This window comes from Polyodon spathula, chromosome 4, assembly GCF_017654505.1.
Source record: "Polyodon spathula isolate WHYD16114869_AA chromosome 4, ASM1765450v1, whole genome shotgun sequence".
NCBI classification, from domain to species: domain Eukaryota; kingdom Metazoa; phylum Chordata; class Actinopteri; order Acipenseriformes; family Polyodontidae; genus Polyodon; species Polyodon spathula.
The window spans coordinates 45,160,311-45,179,573 of record NC_054537.1 but is presented as its reverse complement, the minus strand read 5'-3'; the positions used below and the strand labels follow the sequence as shown (position 1 = coordinate 45,179,573).

At 42.5% G+C, this 19,263-nt stretch overlaps 1 protein-coding gene across 1 annotated transcript; it reads right to left on the bottom strand.

Annotated features, from left to right (window-relative positions):
* Positions 1-532: 532 nt before the first annotated feature.
* LOC121314577 lies at positions 533-18,971 on the bottom strand. The gene is made up of 5 exons (XM_041247995.1): positions 18,864-18,971; positions 4,837-4,930; positions 4,167-4,334; positions 3,076-3,207; positions 533-800 (listed from the first exon to the last, which is right to left on the bottom strand). Exons 2-5 carry the CDS (start codon positions 4,928-4,930, stop codon positions 664-666), a joined length of 531 nt encoding a protein of 176 aa, XP_041103929.1. The 5' UTR covers positions 18,864-18,971; the 3' UTR covers positions 533-663.
* Between the last annotated feature and the right edge of the window lie 292 nt (positions 18,972-19,263).

The following is a 19,263-nucleotide window of genomic DNA, read 5'->3' as shown; positions in this document are numbered from 1 at the left end:
TCAAATGTTTTGACTACTGGCTTTATCAGGATTGCCTGTCATTAGATTCAAGGGGAAAGGTGTGAAAGTTGTTGTTATTATTATTATTATTATTATTATTATTATTATTATTATTATTATTATTATTATAAATGGTGAATGATAATTTTCTTATAAACATCAGTGTTATACACTGTGTTAATAGTGTTGATGATAAAACTGCTAACCTCAATTTTTAAATACAAACTTTTCCACCAGTAAATGAACACAACAAGACATCATCAGTACCAAAGCAACAACTGCAGAGTTATTTTTATCCACAGAAGACAGAGAAATTTGTGAAAGAGCAGACTAATGCAAGTACAAAAACAATAAGCAACATATATTTAGTAAAGGATGTTAGGCACTTTAGACTGATGTCCCTCAGAAAAAAGAGGCTCTTGAGTGGGGTGTATATTATTATTATTATTATTATTATTATTATTTGGAAATGAGGTTGTTATTACCGTATGTAAAATAAAATTGTGCGCCACATAACCCTACAGGGAAACAATAACTTTTCAAATCTTTATTATTCTGTGTAAAGGTCAAAACAACAAGCAGACTGGTACAATGCTTGTAACACAAGCCATTTTGTTCACTAAAAATGGCTAGTAAACAGGAGGTGAGTTACTGGATCCTCGATTACTTTTTCCACTGTTTGGTGTTGTAATCCCATTCAGAAGAGAACCCTGAGATAGGATTCACCCTCATGTCAATCATTCTCTGAGTCTGCATAGCAACCCACTCCTCAGACAGGGTGTGCGGTGGTTTACCAAACACTGTGAGGGAGAAAATAGATTCAATTACTGGAAGTTCAGGACAGGTGGATCGTATTTACTTTGTTAGCAGTACTGTAACAATAAATATGTTGGTTGAAGTACTCTTCAGTGAAATTTAAGACAGCAAAAAGTTTTCATTTATGTTTTTACTTAAAAACCAAAATTGATCAAAATTGCTGGATGACGATCCTTAAAAAGTGTACTGTGGTACAGGCATCGTTACAGATACCTTCATTTTAATTGTGTACCTCTAAAAAATGTAAATATGTAGCAGACTTACCCTGGCTGCCAATATTTTGGCCCCTTATGGTAAGTGTTTCTAAATTGTTGTCATATCCTGTATGCATACATTTTATGTTGTTACTGATAAGGCCCAATGAGGTGCCTCACATATTATCAAACTGTTCAGCCTTTAATGCTATTTTCCTGTGCCTGGGCACATGCTTCTCATGTTACTGGAGTCATGCTTTTTTGTTTGACCTTGCAGAAGTTCAAACGCCTAAGACACTTACAGTCTCCTTTTCAATAGTGTCTTTACTCTGATTGTCATCTCTATTTTCTTGTGAAAATATTTTGGTTCTTTGCTCACTGCTGGTGAATGAAATGGTTAAATTCTACAGTCCTAATTCCTCTAAGAGCGGTAAATTGTGCAACCGTTCCCACCAAACCAACTTCTGTTATCTTAACTGCCATTTTACAGACAAAGGGAAACGGAATATTTAATTATCAGTATATCACTTACACTTGAAAAAAAACAGGGCTGTAAGCCAAACCAGCTTGGAATGTGCAGTAGGGGGTGGAGAGGAGTTTATATTTATATATATTTATATATATATATATATGAATTAAATCTGTTGGTAACCTGAAAAAACAAGTTTAGTGAGCCATTCGTAATAGCAAGTATATTGCATTTTTTTTGTTGTTGTTGGTGCAGCTATAAAAAACACTTGTTACTTCAAACTGGAAGTAGGAGGAGGCCAGTTTGGATGGTATAATACGTCATTCTCAACTCTGACATAAAAGGGCTGGTGTCATCGTATCAGTCAGTATATTAAACTTCAGGAATGTTAAGTACTATTACAATGAATCCTTCTGAACTGTAATAGGAGTGGGTGTGTCTTCCAGCTGGACTCGTATTATCTCTTTTCAGGTTCAGACAGGGATTTCAGATGATGGGAAATTCCCGTTCATTTTCTGGCAGTTGAAAGAGATTTTAAAGCTTTTATTCACTTTTCGGCTGGTCTCAATTCACTTCCTGATAGGGGAAGCTGTTATGTGACTGAAACAAATGAAAGACATTTGAAAATAAGACTATACTTGCTAAATCCTATTGACCCTATATTGTCTGACACTCACTTCATTTAAGCAGTTCTAAGGATGCCTCAACACCAAAAATCCAGAGGACAGAGGAGTAAAAAAAAAACCCACAAAAAAACACTCTTATAAACACAGATTTTTGTCCATTTTGCATAAAGACTGAAAAAGGCATAAATCTACACTGACATAATCCAAAGTACCATAACTATATTATAGTCAGTATGTAACATCATTTTTCATTTAATTAGATATTAACTTTTATCAATAAATCATAAATGAGACTTCTAAAAAATAATCACTGAAAAGGAATACATCTACAGCACCATAACTATAAAATAGTAGGCATGTAATATAATTTTTCATTTAATTACCTATTAACTAATCATAATACTGTATATATTTCTCAATATGATAAAGTGGCAAGGTTATTATTAGCAACATTACTAAATTAAGTAGGGATGGCTTCTTATCACATTATTATTAGTTGGCTTATCCTTTAAAACTGTAAAATAGGACAGAAAACTACAATTAATTCTTAACTTTTCAAACATTTTGGGTTTGGATTAAAATCAAATTTCTAAGAAATGTCTATTCTAAATGTGTCAAACCTGCAGCAAGTCAGTAGTCTCAGGAAGTAGCAGCTAAATGAGTGCCTGCTATAATTTCTTGAAAGTTAATTAGGGCTCATTTAGACAATCCCTCAAAGTAACAGTAACAAGAATCTGCAGCTGTAATTGAACAATTACAGTCTGCAACATTTAGAGTGATGTTGGAAGAGGAATCACAGGGACAGTAGGCACTGGCCACTTTTGAAGACTGGAAACTTACACAGTTCCCATGTGCTCCGAGTTGATGGTCCTTCTAGGACAACCCCACTTTGCCATTGCTATCCCTGCCTAGGACTACTAATGCATGAAATAACCCATGACAATATAATCACACAGGTCATGCTACTAACCAAACACACGTTGCCACCAGATCACAAGCCCAGTGAATCCGAGGAAGAAGAACATGCCCCCCACCACTGTCTTCCACTCAGATGATCCCTTCTTCATCTCTGCAAAAGTTTGCCTATGGCTCAGGCGATACACTAAAGAAAAAGCAGGATAACGTCAATTAAAAGGTAACACAGGTGCAGTATTTACTGTATGTAACAGCAAATAGATCTTCCTGGTAGTGAAACCAACACTTGTTAGCTTATTTAACAGGTATTTAACTAGTATTTGTGGTAAGTTGTGAGGGGGACTTGATTAGGGCAGTATTTGATAATTTAACACCAGAGGCTCTGGTGCTAAACTTTGAAATTGATAATTTAGCACCAATTTTCAAAAACAATTTGCAACCCTGTATATGACTCAGAAATATTTAGCAAATAATGCATGGATAGCGCAAATCTCTCTCTTATGGAATGCTGGTATTTTACTATTTTTTTGGTGTCTGTGTGATATGTATGGGTTTTTGTTTTGTTTCCTTTGCTTTTTTTTATTTTATGCATTCAATGCAACCTAAAAACCTCTTGTCGAACTAGTTTTAGAAAGTTGCATGATATCCTTAGTATGCAAGGTCACACAAGCAACTGTTGCTGTCTTGTAAATGCTGTGGTCACACGAGAGGCAAGGCAGCTGTCCACAAGATGGCAGCACACTGGCACCAGAGTAATGCAAACCAGTCATTATTCATATTTTGGCACATGAATAATATTTGCCACATCAGTGCAAGGGTAGGGTGCTACTGTAATACTGGTAAATTTATAAGAATGAGAGGATGAGTGGGGAAAATGAGAAAGGTCTGTAAAGGCATTTTTCAGGAAAAAATAAATCCATTATAGTCTTAATTCCATATTGTGTGCCCATGTCATCGTTTTTGTTACCATGTGACATTGTTATCAAACATGATTGGCTGGTATTCAGCATGTTGTCATTGAAATTCCTGCTGACCACCATGGTCACACAAGACAGCACACAGGCAACAATGGCTGATTTCTAACATTGTCCTGTACATGTATGTGTAAATCATATGTAGGCCTGCACAAGAAAGGTACGTATATACATGCAAGCTTCTCCTCTTTAGACAGCTGGGTCCATGGTCCCTTCTCCTTTTCTTTCAGTTTGCTCTGCTCGGTGTTGAATTTTGTAACGTAAGGGATGTCAGGGAGTGGCGTGTCTAGACGATCGTTGTACTGTGGCTGGGAACAGTCAATGGAGCTTGTGGCTATCTCTACATGAACCAGGGAAAAGAAACAGGGTTCATTAGTAACATTTCCAATACATGCAAGGCTAAAGTGCACCATAACTGCATGGATGAAGCAGCATCCTTCTAGAGTCTTATCAGAGGGTTCAAACTGTCTTTAAATGTATTACAATCCAGCAGTTACAATCAGAGTACACTATGACAGAGTTTTACTATGGTTTTACTATGACAGAGCACCAACCAAGTACTACTTGTGTCTTTGAACCATATTTATAAAAAAAAATTGTAAAAGGTTTTTTTAAATTGAAATTGAAAGAGACTTTATCAGTTGAATATCTTTTCATTCATATTTTAGCGGGTTACTAAAAGTCAAACAAGTTGTAAAGAATGTTTTATTTCTGTCAATGTTTTCAAAATTCAGCACATTCCTGAACAGACACCAACTTTTTGTTTCAAAGAAGAAGCATTTTGTTGAAGACCCTTTTGGACTCTGAGTTACAGCACAGTATCTAAGGGGTGCAGTCCAAACCTTTTCCGTGAGCTTCCTGCAAACAGGTTGAAGTTGACAGACTCCTCCAGGTGAACAGCTGGAGACCACGGACCGCTGCACGTGAAGACAGCATCTGAAACAAACAACACAAACATATGGAAGGCCATCCGAGTAAAAAATGCGTTATTTAGTACACGTTCTAATTTGAGTTTAGTACATATGTAGTTCTAATTATAACACATACTAATTTGGCCAATCAGGTCGTTGAAAATGAAATGAGAACAACAAATTTAAAGTTTTACATGTAATAAATTATCCAATTAAAAGTCGCCTTACATCTGCCAATTTGTGGCAGTATATGGACCCTCCGAGACAACCATCAACCGGCAGTTCCCTTTCAATTTAATGACCCCGTGGGCTCGCGGCGTCATCCTCTAGCCGATTTAATCGGCCACAGCGACCACAAACAAAAAAAAAAAAACAGCTCAGGCCTAGCGCCCCTCTCAAGCCTCGGGCTTTCCTAGCGTGGCTGCGGTTGCCCTCGGCGACCACGCCGACTGAATTGGCTGCATACCCCGGCATCGAAAGCGGTTTTCCTGCCGAACTTGAGGCAGAGAAAAACAGCGCCTACCCGATTGACTTGGCACCGGTGTAACCATCTTCGGCGCCACCTACAGCCTGGCACTGACCATGCCTACCCTTGGCATCAACCTTGAAACAGGTCGACTCGGCACCGACTGCTCGGCACCGACAGTGCTCTCCTCGACGCCGATCCCAGCACCGACTGATTCGGCACTGGTGAATTGTTTCAGAGCCGTCTACAGCCCGGCACACAGCGTGCTACTATCGGACTGTTGGACTGCTCTCCATGCAGAAAGTTTTTTAATAGAACTAAGCACAGGAGAGCAGCTCTATTCCCAATGGAGTCTCCTTCCCCGAGCCAGGGAAGAATGTGGTCCGTGGTCCATGGTCCAAGGTCCTCCGCAGAGGTCCTCAGGACCCCCCACGCCACAGTGACTAGGGAGCTCCCCCACACACCTGGTTCACCCTTCCCTTCTCCACCACCGGTGCAGAGGCACAATTGCTTGTCAGGGGAAGCGAGATGGTCACCGTCGAGCCGGTACTACTCGAGGGGGCATTCACCAGTGAACAGGTGGTCACCGCATAGGGGCCACTCCCTTTCCCTGCACAGGCACAGATGCTCGCAATCGCAGTCGCCTCAGAGACACCCAAGCTTGGCTGAGCAATGTTTTCGGGAGCTAACAGAGACTGAGGGCTCAGCAGACAATGCTTGAGACCCTGGTTAAATCTCAAGGCAGATTGCCCCCTACCACAGGGCAGCCCCAACTTCGCCAGTCTCAATCCCCATCCCCAATGCGTAGACCTTCTAGCCCAGACGAGTTCTCTGTTACAGCATCGAGGTCAGATGTGTCTGACCCAGCCACATCCATCGGGCAAGCCACAGCGGGGGGCTCCTTACCTTCCTTGCCGCATATGTCGCAAAAGGAAGAGTTCCGTGCACTCATGCAGTGTGCAGCTGCAGGCACGGATGTCCCCTGGCCGGCAGTACAGGAGAAAAAGGGGAACCGCTTCCTATATAAGAAAGAGTACCCACAGCATGCCCTTCCCTTGTGCCAGGATTTCCTCGAGCTAGTTCGCTCATCCTGGAGTAACCCAGCCTCCACCCCCTCAGCCTCTAGAACAGCAAAGGCCCTGCTACACACTGCAGGAGCCCAAGAAGTGGGCTTAGGCACATTCCCCACCATCAGGGACCCGCTCACAGTACTGGCGCAGGGATCCACCTTCACCAAAGGGGACAAAGACCAGACCTGCCCCTCCAAGCCATGCAGAATAACCGGCACCATGCTTAAGAAAGCTTACGCGTCAGCGGCACTATCAGCCAGGGTGGCCAATGTAATGGCTATACTGGTCCTGTACCAGACACAGCTGGCTGAGAGGCTTCAGGAACTGGCAACGGAGGCAGACACAGGGAGTTACTGGTAGTAACAATGGCGATGACCGACCTAATGGGGGAGTTAGGTCAGGCATCAGGCAGGTCTCTAGCGGTGCTGGTAGCGGCGCGCAGACACCTCTGGCTAACACAGGCCAAGGTTGTCGAGCCAGAGAAGGCAGAACTACTAGATGTCCCTATTACACCGGGACGTTCAGAGCGACCATTGATGTGAACCTTGAAAGGTCCCACAAGGCCACGGAGGTCGCTTCCAAGTTCTTGCACCTTCCTGCCTATGGCCAGCGCCCAAGGTGGCATTTACAGCCTGCAAGGGCAACAGGGTCTGAACATCGCCCACCACTCCAAAACAAACAAGCAGGCAGAGGCAGAGCTGGAGGCAAGGGACCACTGCCGACCAGGGGTAACCAGATTTCCGGCTGGAGACCGAGGCCGGGGCATAAGAAACACCCATCCCCTCCTAAGCCCAAGGGAGACCGCCCCTGATGCCACCAACCCCCCTCACAACCGGACTGACCAAAGGCAACGACACATGGCAAGACTGCACCCAGGACTCCTGGGCGCTATCAACAATGTGACACGGATACACTCTGAAATTTCGCATAGGTCTGCCACCCTTCAAGGGTGTGCTCCTCACCACCGTCGAGACAGTGAAAGCGATACTCCTTCAATAGGAGATCACCAATCTTCAACAGAAGAACACTGTGCGCTTGGTAGATCCAAGCAATGCCCTTGCAGCTTTTACTCCAGGTACTTCATGGTACCCAAAAGGGACGGCGGTTTCAGACATATTCTGGACCTCAGGGTCCTCAATTTTTTCCTCAAACAGAGGAAGTTCAACATGTTGACAGCACAGCGTATACTCCAGTCCGTCCAACCGGGAGACTGGTTCACATCGATTGACATGCAAGATGCCTACTTTCATGTCCCGATCCGTCCCGCGCACAGAAAATATCTGCGCTTTGCAACGCGTACGAATTCTGCGTGCTGCCATTTGGCCTCTCACTGGCGCCCCACACGTTTTCAAAGTGCATGGATGCAACATTGGCTCTACTCAGGCTGCGGGGTATTTGGATCCTGAACTATCTGGATGATTGGCTAGTTTCTGCGCATTCCAAAAGACGTGCAGAGGTGCACATAAAACAGGTCATAGATCATGTGACAAAGTTAAGGCTCTCAATACATCAACAGAAGAGCAACTTCATACCGTCTCAGTCCACAGTGTTCCTGGGGATCAAACTGAACTCTGTGAGCATGCTTGCCTCACTGTTGGAAGACAGGATTCGGTCATTGGAGGCCACACTCTCCATACTCAGAGAGGACGCTGTCCTACAAGTCAGAGTATATCAAAGGTTGTTGGGGCTGATGGCAGCTGCCTCGAGAATCCTTCCACTAGGGCTGCTGAGAATGCACCTGCTTCAAGCCTGGGTAAATACGCTCAAGGTGCACCTGGTCCGAGATCGGTACTGGCTGGTGCGAGTGTCCAGACAATGCTGGAAAATACTGGATGGTGGCTCCATCCTGGCAATCTGTGCCTCGGATCTCCCCTCAGATGCCCTCACAGAAGGGAAGTGATCACTAAAGACACCTCCAGCCTGGGCTGGGGAGCAGTCTGGAATGGGAGAGGAATAAGAGGTCAGTGGAAGGGACATTGGCAGCGAGCGCACATAAATGCTCAAGAGCTGCAAGCAGTGAACCTGGCATTATCTCATTTTCGCCAGCAGTTAGCGTACAAACATGTGCTGGTCCGGACGGACAATACTACAGTGGTAGCCTACATAAATCACCAAGGTGGTCTGCGTTCGCCGGGCCTTCACCACGCAGAGCATAGACTCCTGTCCTGGACGTACAGAAACTTGCGTTTCCTCAGTGCGGTTCACCTCCCTGGTGTGGACAACAAGTCAGCAGACCAAAAGAGCTCCAGACAGCTCGGAATGGAGACTGCATCCTCAAGTGATGAAACAGATTTGGGAGTGGTTTCGACCTGCACCAGTCGACCTCTTTGCCACAGCTGAGTCCATTCATTGCCCCCTTTGGTTCTCCATGGAGAGAGACAGGGGTCCCCTGGGAGTAGACGCGTTAACTCACCCCTGGCCACAGGGGCTCTTGTATGCATTCCCTCCGCTACCATTATTACCTCTGAAACTAGAGAGGATCAGGGTGGAGAGAGCACAGGTTTTGCTGGTTGCACCCAGATGGCCGAGACGCCCCTGGTTTGCTCTCCTCTCCGACATGTTGTCGGGTCAGCCGTGGCAGATCCCGCCACGTAAGGACCTCCTGAGCCAAGAGAAAGGGTTATTATGTCACCCGAACCCAGCCCAGCTCCAACTCTGGGTCTGGCCATTGAACGTAGCCGTCTATTCAGACGAGGTTTGCCAGATGCAGTAGTAGAAACACTACAGTCTGCTAGGGTGCCGAGCACTAGATCCCAGTACTCATATAAATGGAAAGTTTTCCAAGACTGGTGCCTTGCCGAAGGTCACGATCCTGTGACCTGCCCTACTGAGACGATATTAACCTTCTTACAACACTTGTTTGATGCAGGAAAATCAGCATCCACTTTGAAGGTATACCTGGCAGCAATATCAATGTGCCATGACAAAATTGACGAGGTGTCCCCTGGGGCATATTTCCTGGTAGTGCAATTTCTTAAAGGGGCTCGGAGGCTTTGTCCTCCCATGAAAAGTATGGTCCCAAAGTGGGATCTAGAACAGGTACTGCGGGCCCTTATGGGTCCCCTATTCGAGCCCATGGCATCAGCAGAACTGCGCCCTGTTGGCATTTTTAATAGCCATTACGTCTGCCAGACGAGTAAGTGAGCTTCATGCACTGTCCATTGATGACACATGCATGGCTTTTACAGGAAATGACTCGCGGGTAACATTAAGAAAAAATCCATCCTTTTTTCCAAAGGTGGTATCCTCATTCCATATTAACCAACCAGTAGTTTTGGAAACTTTCAGACCTCCCCCCCATGAGTCAGGCGAGGACGGTAGACAGCACACACTTTGCCCGGTCCGGGCTCTGCGCTGTTACCTGGATAGGACAGCGTCCTGGAGACAGTCCAACCAGCTTTTTGTCTGCTATGGGTCCCACTCTAGAGGTCAGGCCCTATCAAAGCAACGTTTAGCGCACTGGGTGACAGATGCGATACGCTTGGCGTATAAACAGACAGACTCCCCGTTACTGGGGGACATTATGCCCCATTCTACCAGGAGCCAGGCAACTTTGTGGGCTTTCTTTTATGGTGCCGCCTTAGATGAGTTATGCAATGCTCTACATGGACAGGTAGTCAGACATTTGTGCGATTTTACCACCTTGATGTTGCAAACCAAGCGAGACCCTCTCTGGGCTCTAGGTTGTTGCAGGCGGCATGCCCTTAGGCGTCATGTGGGCTCTGAGGCTATCGCCGGGTGGCTGTACTGTCGGTAATCTGGAGCCACGATAACTTTGGTACAGCTTCCCATTCGGTAATGGTTGTCATTCCATTGAAAGGGAACGTTAGATTATTACCATAACCCTGGTTCCCTGAAAGAGAATGACAACCATTACCCTTCGAGGTCGTGTCACCAGCTGACCCATGTTTTCGAAAGAAAATGGCGATGTGCTACTGTGAGGACATTGCTCTTCATAGGAGGTGGAAGGGACTTTCCCCTCACAGCTGGGCCGTGATAGGGCAATTTTTTTATATATGTTCAGTGATTGGTGGTCAGAGAGGGCTCTTCCTATTCGGTAATGGTTGTCATTCTCTTTCAGGGAACCAGGGTTATGGTAATAACCTAACGTTTCAGAGTCGTAGAAATCACTTTAATTCAGTGGTAATCCCACTGTAACTAATATGTAATTTTAAACAAGTGTTGAAAGATTTGACATTGAATCTAACATATAATAGGGCTTGAAATTTTCTTGGTTTATCACGACATCCTTTTAAACTTTTGAGACGATTCTGTTTCCTAATTAAACTCTGAGAAAACTCTTACCTTAATCAAATCTTGACTGAGCTTGATTTTGTTTCGCTTATTTTTTTTTTATTTCAAACAGACGAGGCAAATTATGTTAATTGCTCATCACTGATCCTAACTGCATATCATTCTTGCAGTTGTCTAGTTTATCGTTGTCCTTGATTTGTAGCAAAGAAAAAAATTATCTTAAACCTTTAATTAGTAGTGTTCTGTATTAGGATGCAGAGACAGGGTTAAGATTTGGAAAATAAAAAACAAAAAGTTCAAAGTTCACGTATAAAGGACCACTGTAAAGTATGCCAGTTGCAAAGGTAAGTTCTTAAACTGCTTTGTAAATGTGGCATCACAATTTAATTTTACTTAAGATATCAGATGCAGAAAAAAATATGAGAAGACACAAAGTAATTGAACAATAAGAGATATATTAGATTGTGTTTTTCATAAAATATATTAAAGTTACTGTCGCCACCTAGTGGTTTAACATTTTAATTCCTTAACAATAGACAAGCAAGAGAAGATGATGGTATTCTTCATTGAAAATTGTTGTCGTTTCATGTAATTTAATTTTCAATAACCGTTTTCAGCACATGAGCTGAAAAGCTGGCAATCATCTGTAAGGCGGGTCAAAAAACGCCTGTAGGAATAATTCCAAGGTAATAAACAGGATCTGTGGGCTGTTCCAAGGACAATAGCAAGAGTGACCAACATGTGTTCATACATTTGAGTGGACATGGCATAATGCAACAAGTTATTAATTTAGGTTATAATTCCAATGACACAAGAGGAAAATAATGTTATATAACATGGCAAGAAGAAGAAGAAGAAGAAGAAGAAGAAGAAGAAGAAGAAGAAGAAGAAAGAAGAAGAAGATATACATGTACCCTCTCCCTTGCTCTCCGAGGGCACCGTACCAAGAGTACCGTACCTACTGGTACTGTACCGACCTGTCTCTATACCTCTTGGTTCCATCTCAGTTCCATACCATTCCGACTCGGTGCCCACCATCCTAGTCTTTTATAGTATTGTACACTGTGCTGTTACATACAATACTGTATACTTTGTTACATCACTGTTGCTGTTTGCATTATGCCGGGGTTTTATCCCTGTGACATGTCCAACGCCAGTCTCCAAATGGAGGATAAGCACGGCAGGTGCTCTTCTTGTCTGGTACCAGAGCATGTGAAACAGGCACTTGCTGACTGCAGTTTCTGCGAGTTTTGTGAGAGTTTTTCAAAACACATGCTGTTTCCCGGGCGTTGGGGGCGTTGTACAGCATGCATGACTGGAAAAGCTGGGTTTAGCCCAATTTTCTCCTGTAGATGCAGCTATTGCCTCTTTGGTGCAGGCACCTAAACTAGCGGTTCTGACCAAAGATGCTACCTGCCCTAACAAGCAGTGCAGGGTCTCAGAGGTCATTTTGAAGAGGGCTTACTCAGCAGATGCATTTGCCAAAAGGCTGGGTAAGTACAACAGTATACTGGTAGTCTACCAGACCTGTTTATTGAATGCTCTTTCTGAGAGTCACAGACCCTCATCACAGCAGCTGGAGGAGCTGCAATTGGTGAATAGAAACCTGCTCCATATCTCAAAGCTGAAAGGACTAGCTGTGGGCAGAAGTCTTACTGCTTTGATAGCTGCAAGATGGAAGTTTTGGCTTTCCCAGGCACGAGTGTCTGATGGGGATAAAGCACCACTGTTGGACGCCCCTATTACACCTGGGCATACCTTTGGTCTTGCGGTGGATGAGATGCTGCAGCGCTCTCCCTGTTCACTGGAGTACCAGGTACTACCTGATGCCCAAGTGGGATGGTGGCCTCAGACCAATTCTCGACCTCAGATAGGTCAACCTGCTTCTGAGTCCACGGAGGTTAAAAATGTTGATCATGCAACAGCTATTGCAGTCAATCAGGCCAGGTAACTGGTTCACCACAGTGGACCTAAAGAACACATATTTCCACATCCCCATAAGACAGGAGCAGCTTTTCAAAGAGCAAGTACAAGTTCTGTGTACTGCCATTTGGCCTCTCTCAAGCTCCCCATGCCTTTTCAAAGTGCATGAAAGCTATTCTGGCCCCATTGAGACTGAGAGGCCTCAGAGTGCTCAATTACCTGGACGAGTGGCTCATTTTGTGCTCTGTCTCCAGTGCAGGTAGTGGCCCACACGGACCTTGTCACCAGCCAACTTCATCGGTTGGGCCTGTCGTTGAATCGTACAAAGAGCCCGCTCACACCTTCGCAGACAGCCTTCTATCTGTGAGTGTGCTTGGACTTCAGTTCCATGCTGTCCACTATGCCGGCTGACAGAGTGCAGAAGATTGGCTACCTGTTTGAAGCTTTTTCAGCTCAACAGAGAGTTTACAGTAGTGACATTCCAAAGACTTCTGGGCTTGATGGCAGCAGCTTCCCAGACTCTTCCTTTGGGTCTCCTGCACATGCGCCCTCTCCAAGTCTGGTTTTTCAGCCCATATTGAACCATGGCCGCCTAGTGACAGTGTCTTGCCACTGTCTAAAGGCGGTCACTTGGTGGACACAGCCTGCCCATCTACACCTAGGAGTAGCGCTGGGCAGTCACTAGAAAGTCATCACCATGGACGCGTCCAGCCTCGGCTGGGGTGCTGTGTGGAATGGCAGGGGAGCAAGGGGGGTATGAAACCCCCCTTAGCAGGGTCTCCACATAAATATTTTAGAGCTGCAAGCAGTTTATATGGCATTGCAGAATTTTTTGAGTTTCAAGGAGGCAAGTGCTTGTCCGGACAGACAACACTAACATGGTGGCTTATATACAGTAAACCACCCACAATTTTGCTTTGGACACATGAAAACCTCCTCTCACTGCAGGCGGTACACCTACCCAGGGTGATAAACTGGGCGGCAGACCTCCTCTCAGGGGGAGCTCCCAGTGCCTCGGAATGAAGGCTACACCCTGAGGTGGTAAGCATCATTTGGGAGAGGTCTCTTTGCCTCTCGATGAATCAACCCACTGAACCATCTGGTTCTCTACAACAGGAGCCAGGGACCCACTGGCAATAGTTACCTTGGCACACCGGTGGCCGAGGCAATTGTTATATGCCTTCCTACCGCTCAACATGCTCTCGTTTTGCCAGGAGAAAATCAGGCAGGACCAGACCAGGGTGCTATTAGTAGCCCGTTATTGGCTCAGTAGACTGGTTTTCAGCTCTGATGCAGCTCTTGAGCGGCCAGCCGTGAAGTCTGCCCAAACGTCGTGACCTGATAAGTCAGGCGTGGGGAACCTTATGGTGTCCCTATCCATCGAATCTGCAGCTTTCTATTAAGGTCATTTACACCCTGCAGAATGCCAGCGCACCATCCACGCATTTCCAGTACGGGTACAAGTGGGGTGTCTTTCAGATGAGTGCCTGCCTCTGGGTTTTGACCCCATGACCTGTCCCATGGCAATTATACTGCAATTTTTGCTGGACCTATTTGGCAAGGGGAAATCCCCCTCTACAATAAGGTCTACCTGGCAGATATTTCAGCTTGCCATGTCAAAATTCATTCAGTCTCCCCAGGAGCTAACTTCCTGGTGTGGCAGTTTTTGAAAGGAGCTTGGCGGCTTTGGCTGCCTATGAAGGATATTGTTCTTCACTGGAGGCAACGTGGCGCTTGAAGCACTTATGAAACCTCCATTTCAGCCCTTGCATCAGCTGAGCTGAAATGTTTATAGCTCAAAGTGGCTTTCTTGCTTGCAATCACAGCTGCTAAGCAGGTGAGTGAGATGCAAGTGTTCTGAATTGCGTAAGCCTGCTTAATTTTTGCAGATGCCAGGACAAGGGTTATGCTTTGTACCAATCCTGCTTTTTTTTTTTTTTTTACCAAAAACTATATCGGCATTCCATGTCAACCAGTCTGTGGAATTGAAGGCTTTCCATCCACCTCCTTTCCAGTCTGACAGGGAGCACAGCTCCATACACTGTTGAATAAATATGAATAGGTCCTTTCTTATATTTATAAAGTGGACTCAATAGGCGTCGACTTTCCATTTTTCCAAAGGGGACCCCAAGATGATGGATATGTGGAAAGCTTCTTAATTGAGTAAAATCATTAAATGCATTTCAATTCTTTATCGAAACTAGTGCTTTAAGTTAACCAGTTAAGAATTTGTTCACCAGTGTAAAATACAAACATCTTTTGTTACAGTAAATTATCATAATGCACAGTACATTTTCAAAGATTAGTTGAAAATACATCCTCGTTGATATAAGATTTACTTGTATTCTTAGATTGGCATTTTTACATTTCATAAAACACGTCCTCCATTTTAATTGGTTAACAGTTCTTAATTATTGCAAGACAAGCAGAGTTCATTTGAGTGTCAAGAAATCCAAAACCCAATAAAAATACACTAACACTAAAAAAAGATATACCAGATATAAATATGAAAAGTAATATGACTTGTTGACTTTTTCAACCTTGTTAAATAATTATGACGTCAAATGACAGGACAAAAGTGACTTTTTTTTCAACTTCCCAATAAAAATAATTAACAAAAAAAAGAAAATGTTTTTTATGATTTTATTGCACCAGAAACATAAATTCCCATGAGGTCTATATTTAGATACTATGTACCTTTCATTGTGGGCTAATGGGGGCAGTGCTAACAAACTTTTTTTTTTTTTTCAGAACGTCACATGAGCTATAGAGCCCTACACCTCTTTGCTGGCTACAACTTCTCAAAATTTAATCTAAAAGCAATAAATACATTTATTTTAATAAAAGGCAGCTAGTACAGAACGCTATTCAGAATTACTTTAAAACTTGCTGTTGTTATTTATTTTTTTTTACAGAATAACAGTCATGACAACATACTCGCAACAAGCACTACACACTACATGTAAAACCAACAAGGTTTTGGCTAGGAAATTGAAGACACCTATCAGTGTTTCAGAGAACACATTTTATGAGCATTGTTAAAACTACAGAAACATTAACAACAACATTTAGAAATAGAGTTTATAATGACATTACATGCTCTGCTTTTACATTCCACCAAAACCCTTCACCATGCTGTAAAACAACTAGGACTCCCATGATTCCCAGCGAATAACTCGTATGAAACGTCATTCTAAGAGGCGAGGCCACTGACGGCGGCTTTGGGGTGTACCGTATGTGTAGCATTGACATGTGTAAACAAATACATCCAACTTCAAGTGCCTGAGGGCTCTGCAAGCTCCACACCTCTTAATACAAATGGCAACAAAAATAAATAATATACATATTACGCACTTTTCCCTGGGGGTTGAGCCCTGAAGCCCTTTTCATAAGAACATAAGAAAGTTTACAAACGAGAGGAGGCCATTCGGCCCATCTTGCTCGTTTGGTTGTTAGTAGCTTATTGATCCCAAAATCTCATCAAGCAGCTTCTTGAAGGATCCAGGGTGTCAGCTTCGACAACATTACTGGGGAGTTGATTCCAGACCCTCACAATTCTCTGTGTAAAAAAGTGTCTCCTATTTTCTGTTCTGAATGCCCCTTTTTCTAAACTCCATTTGTGACCCCTGGTCCTTGTTTCTTTTTTCAGGCTGAAAAAGTCCCTTGGGTCGACACTGTCATACCTTTTAGAATTTTGAATGCTTGAATTAGGTCGCCACGTAGTCTTCTTTGTTCAAGACTGAACAGATTCAATTCTTTTAGCCTGTCTGCATATGACATGCCTTTTAAACCCGGAATAATTCTGGTCGCTCTTCTTTGCACTCTTTCTAGAGCAGCAATATCTTTTTTATAGCGAGGTGACCAGAACTGACACAATATTCAAGATGAGGTCTTACAAGTGCATTGTACAGTTTTAACATTACTTCCCTTGATTTAAATTCAACACTTTTCACAATGTATCCGAGTATCTTGTTAGCCTTTTTTATAGCTTCCCCACATTGCCTAGATGAAGACATTTCTGAGTCAACAAAAACTCCTAGGTCTTTTTCATAGATTCCTTCTCCAATTTCAGTATCTCCCATATGATATTTATAATGTACATTTTTATTTCCTGCGTGCAGTACCTTACACTTTTCTCTATTAAATGTCATTTGCCATGTATCTGCCCAGTTCTGAATCTTGTCTAGATCATTTTGAATGACCTTTGCTGCTGCAACAGTGTTTGCCACTCCTCCTACTTTTTGTGTTGTCTGCAAATTTAACAAGTTTGCTTACTATACCAGAATCTAAATCATTAATGTAGATTAGGAATAGCAGAGGACCTAATACTGATCCCTGTGGTACACCGCTGGTTACCACACTCCATTCTGAGGTTTTTCCTCTAATCAGTACTTTCTGTTTTCTACATGTTAACCACTCCCTAATCCATGTACATGTGTTTCCTTGAATCCCAACTGCGTTCAGTTTGAGAATTAATCTTTTGTGCGGGACTTTGTCAAAAGCTTTCTGGAAATCTAAATAAACCATGTCATATGCTTTGCAATTATCCATTATCGATGTTGCATCCTCAAAAAAATCAAGCAAGTTAGTTAGACACGATCTCCCTTTCCTAAAACCATGTTGACTGTCTCCCAGTACACTGTTACCATATAGGTAATTTTCCATTTTGGATCTTATTATAGTTTCCATAAGTTTGCATATAATAGAAGTCAGGCTTACTGGTCTGTAGTTACCTGGTTCAGTTTTGTTTCCCTTTTTGTGGATCGGTATTACGTTTGCAATTTTCCAGTCTGTCAGTACCACCCCTGTGTCAAGAGACTGCTGCATGATCTTGGTTAGCGGTTTGTAAATTACTTCTTTCATTTCTTTGAGTACTACTGGGAGGATCTCATCCGGCCCAGGGGATTTGTTTATTTTAAGAGCTCCTAGTCCCTTTAACACTTCTGCCTCAGTTATGCTAAAGTTATTTAAAACTGGATAGGAACTGGATGACATGTGGGGCATGTTGTCAGTATCTTCCTTTGTAAAAACTTGTGAAAAGTAATCATTTAACATATTTGCTATTTTTTTTTCTTCCTCTATGATTTTGCCATTTGTATCTCTTAAACATTTAATCTCCTCTTTGAATGTTCTCTTGCAGTTGTAATATTGGAAAAACATTATAATGCCAGGTAGTGTCACCTGGCAGTATTTGGCGCTGTTAGTTCGAAATACGGTCCCCTGACAAATAGTGTTGCCAGCAGAATGGTATTTCGAAGATAAAGTAACATGTGCAACAGATTGTATAACCATCATATTGATTTGATATTTTAATTGTGTTGCGTGCTTCCGACCAAACACTGGAAGGGGTTTTAAATGTTTTTAGGCATTGTCCCACATTTGAGTCATTTAAATTATATTATCATATATTATAATATATATATATATATATATATATATATATATATATATATATATATATAAGGCAGCAGTAGTTCAGCAGTACCTATGACGGTCATGCCCATTCCGTTAGTGTATCACGTTTGTAGTGGCGACCATCATTACGCATTAGTGTATCACGTTTGTAGACCGATAGTGCAAACTCTCACGTAGCATCTCTGACTCTAAAAAGAGTTACTAAAATTAAACAGGAAGGAATGTACTTTTGTGCCAGGGCACATATGATTAACTGAAAGTTGGCATGCCCTTCCAGCGTTTGACCCAAGGCAAATGGAAAACTGAAATCGTTATTAAACAATACACATTATACAATCCCTTTTTAACTCGTGGTAGCAATCGTTTTCCCTTTCCTTAAATTAATGGAATGTTAAATAAAGTGTACCTCAATTTGCAAAATAGAATACTGTACTATGTTTAAGGACGTCCGAATAATAAAAATATATAAATAATGCAGCCATGAAATATTTGAATAAATTGAAATAGTTAAAAATAATATATTACGGCAATTTCTATAAATGCATTTTAAGAAAATAAAGCAACAGTAAAGGTGAACATGTAGGGAACATGTAGGTTACATAATGTACTGTATGCGAGTGTGTAGATCAACTCTCAAGATATTGATTTAATTATATCACCATAATCAGATATCATGTCTGATTACAGCTACAGGCATATGACAATATTTTGTAATATACTGTTTAAGGTGCCCGCATATTTGGCAACACAAACAAATGTAGCATGCAGTAATTTGTGATGCAAATAAACATTTCAAACTTATTAATTAAAGAAAAGACAAAGCTACCGACCTTTATTGACCAGTCTTGCAGAGTGACGAGTACGTACTGTAAGAGCTCTGGTGTTATGGGGTATTTTTATACCACGTATCAGTTAAATATAAATAAATCAGGTGTCATTAACAGTCAAATCAGCAATGAGGTCAGATAACAGGAAGAAAGCTACCCTACAGTTGTTTTACGTGATGAGGAGGTAAAACAAAAAGGTGTGTTTTGTTTTGCAGGGAGCACAGTGCACAGCAGTCAAACTACTGCCCCTGCCCTTTGCAATCCGGGCAGAAATGTTGGAACACATAAAGCGTTAAAGAACAAGTAGCTTTTTATTTAATTGTATATATATATGTATATATATATATATATATATATATATATATATATATATATATATATATATATATATATATATTTATAT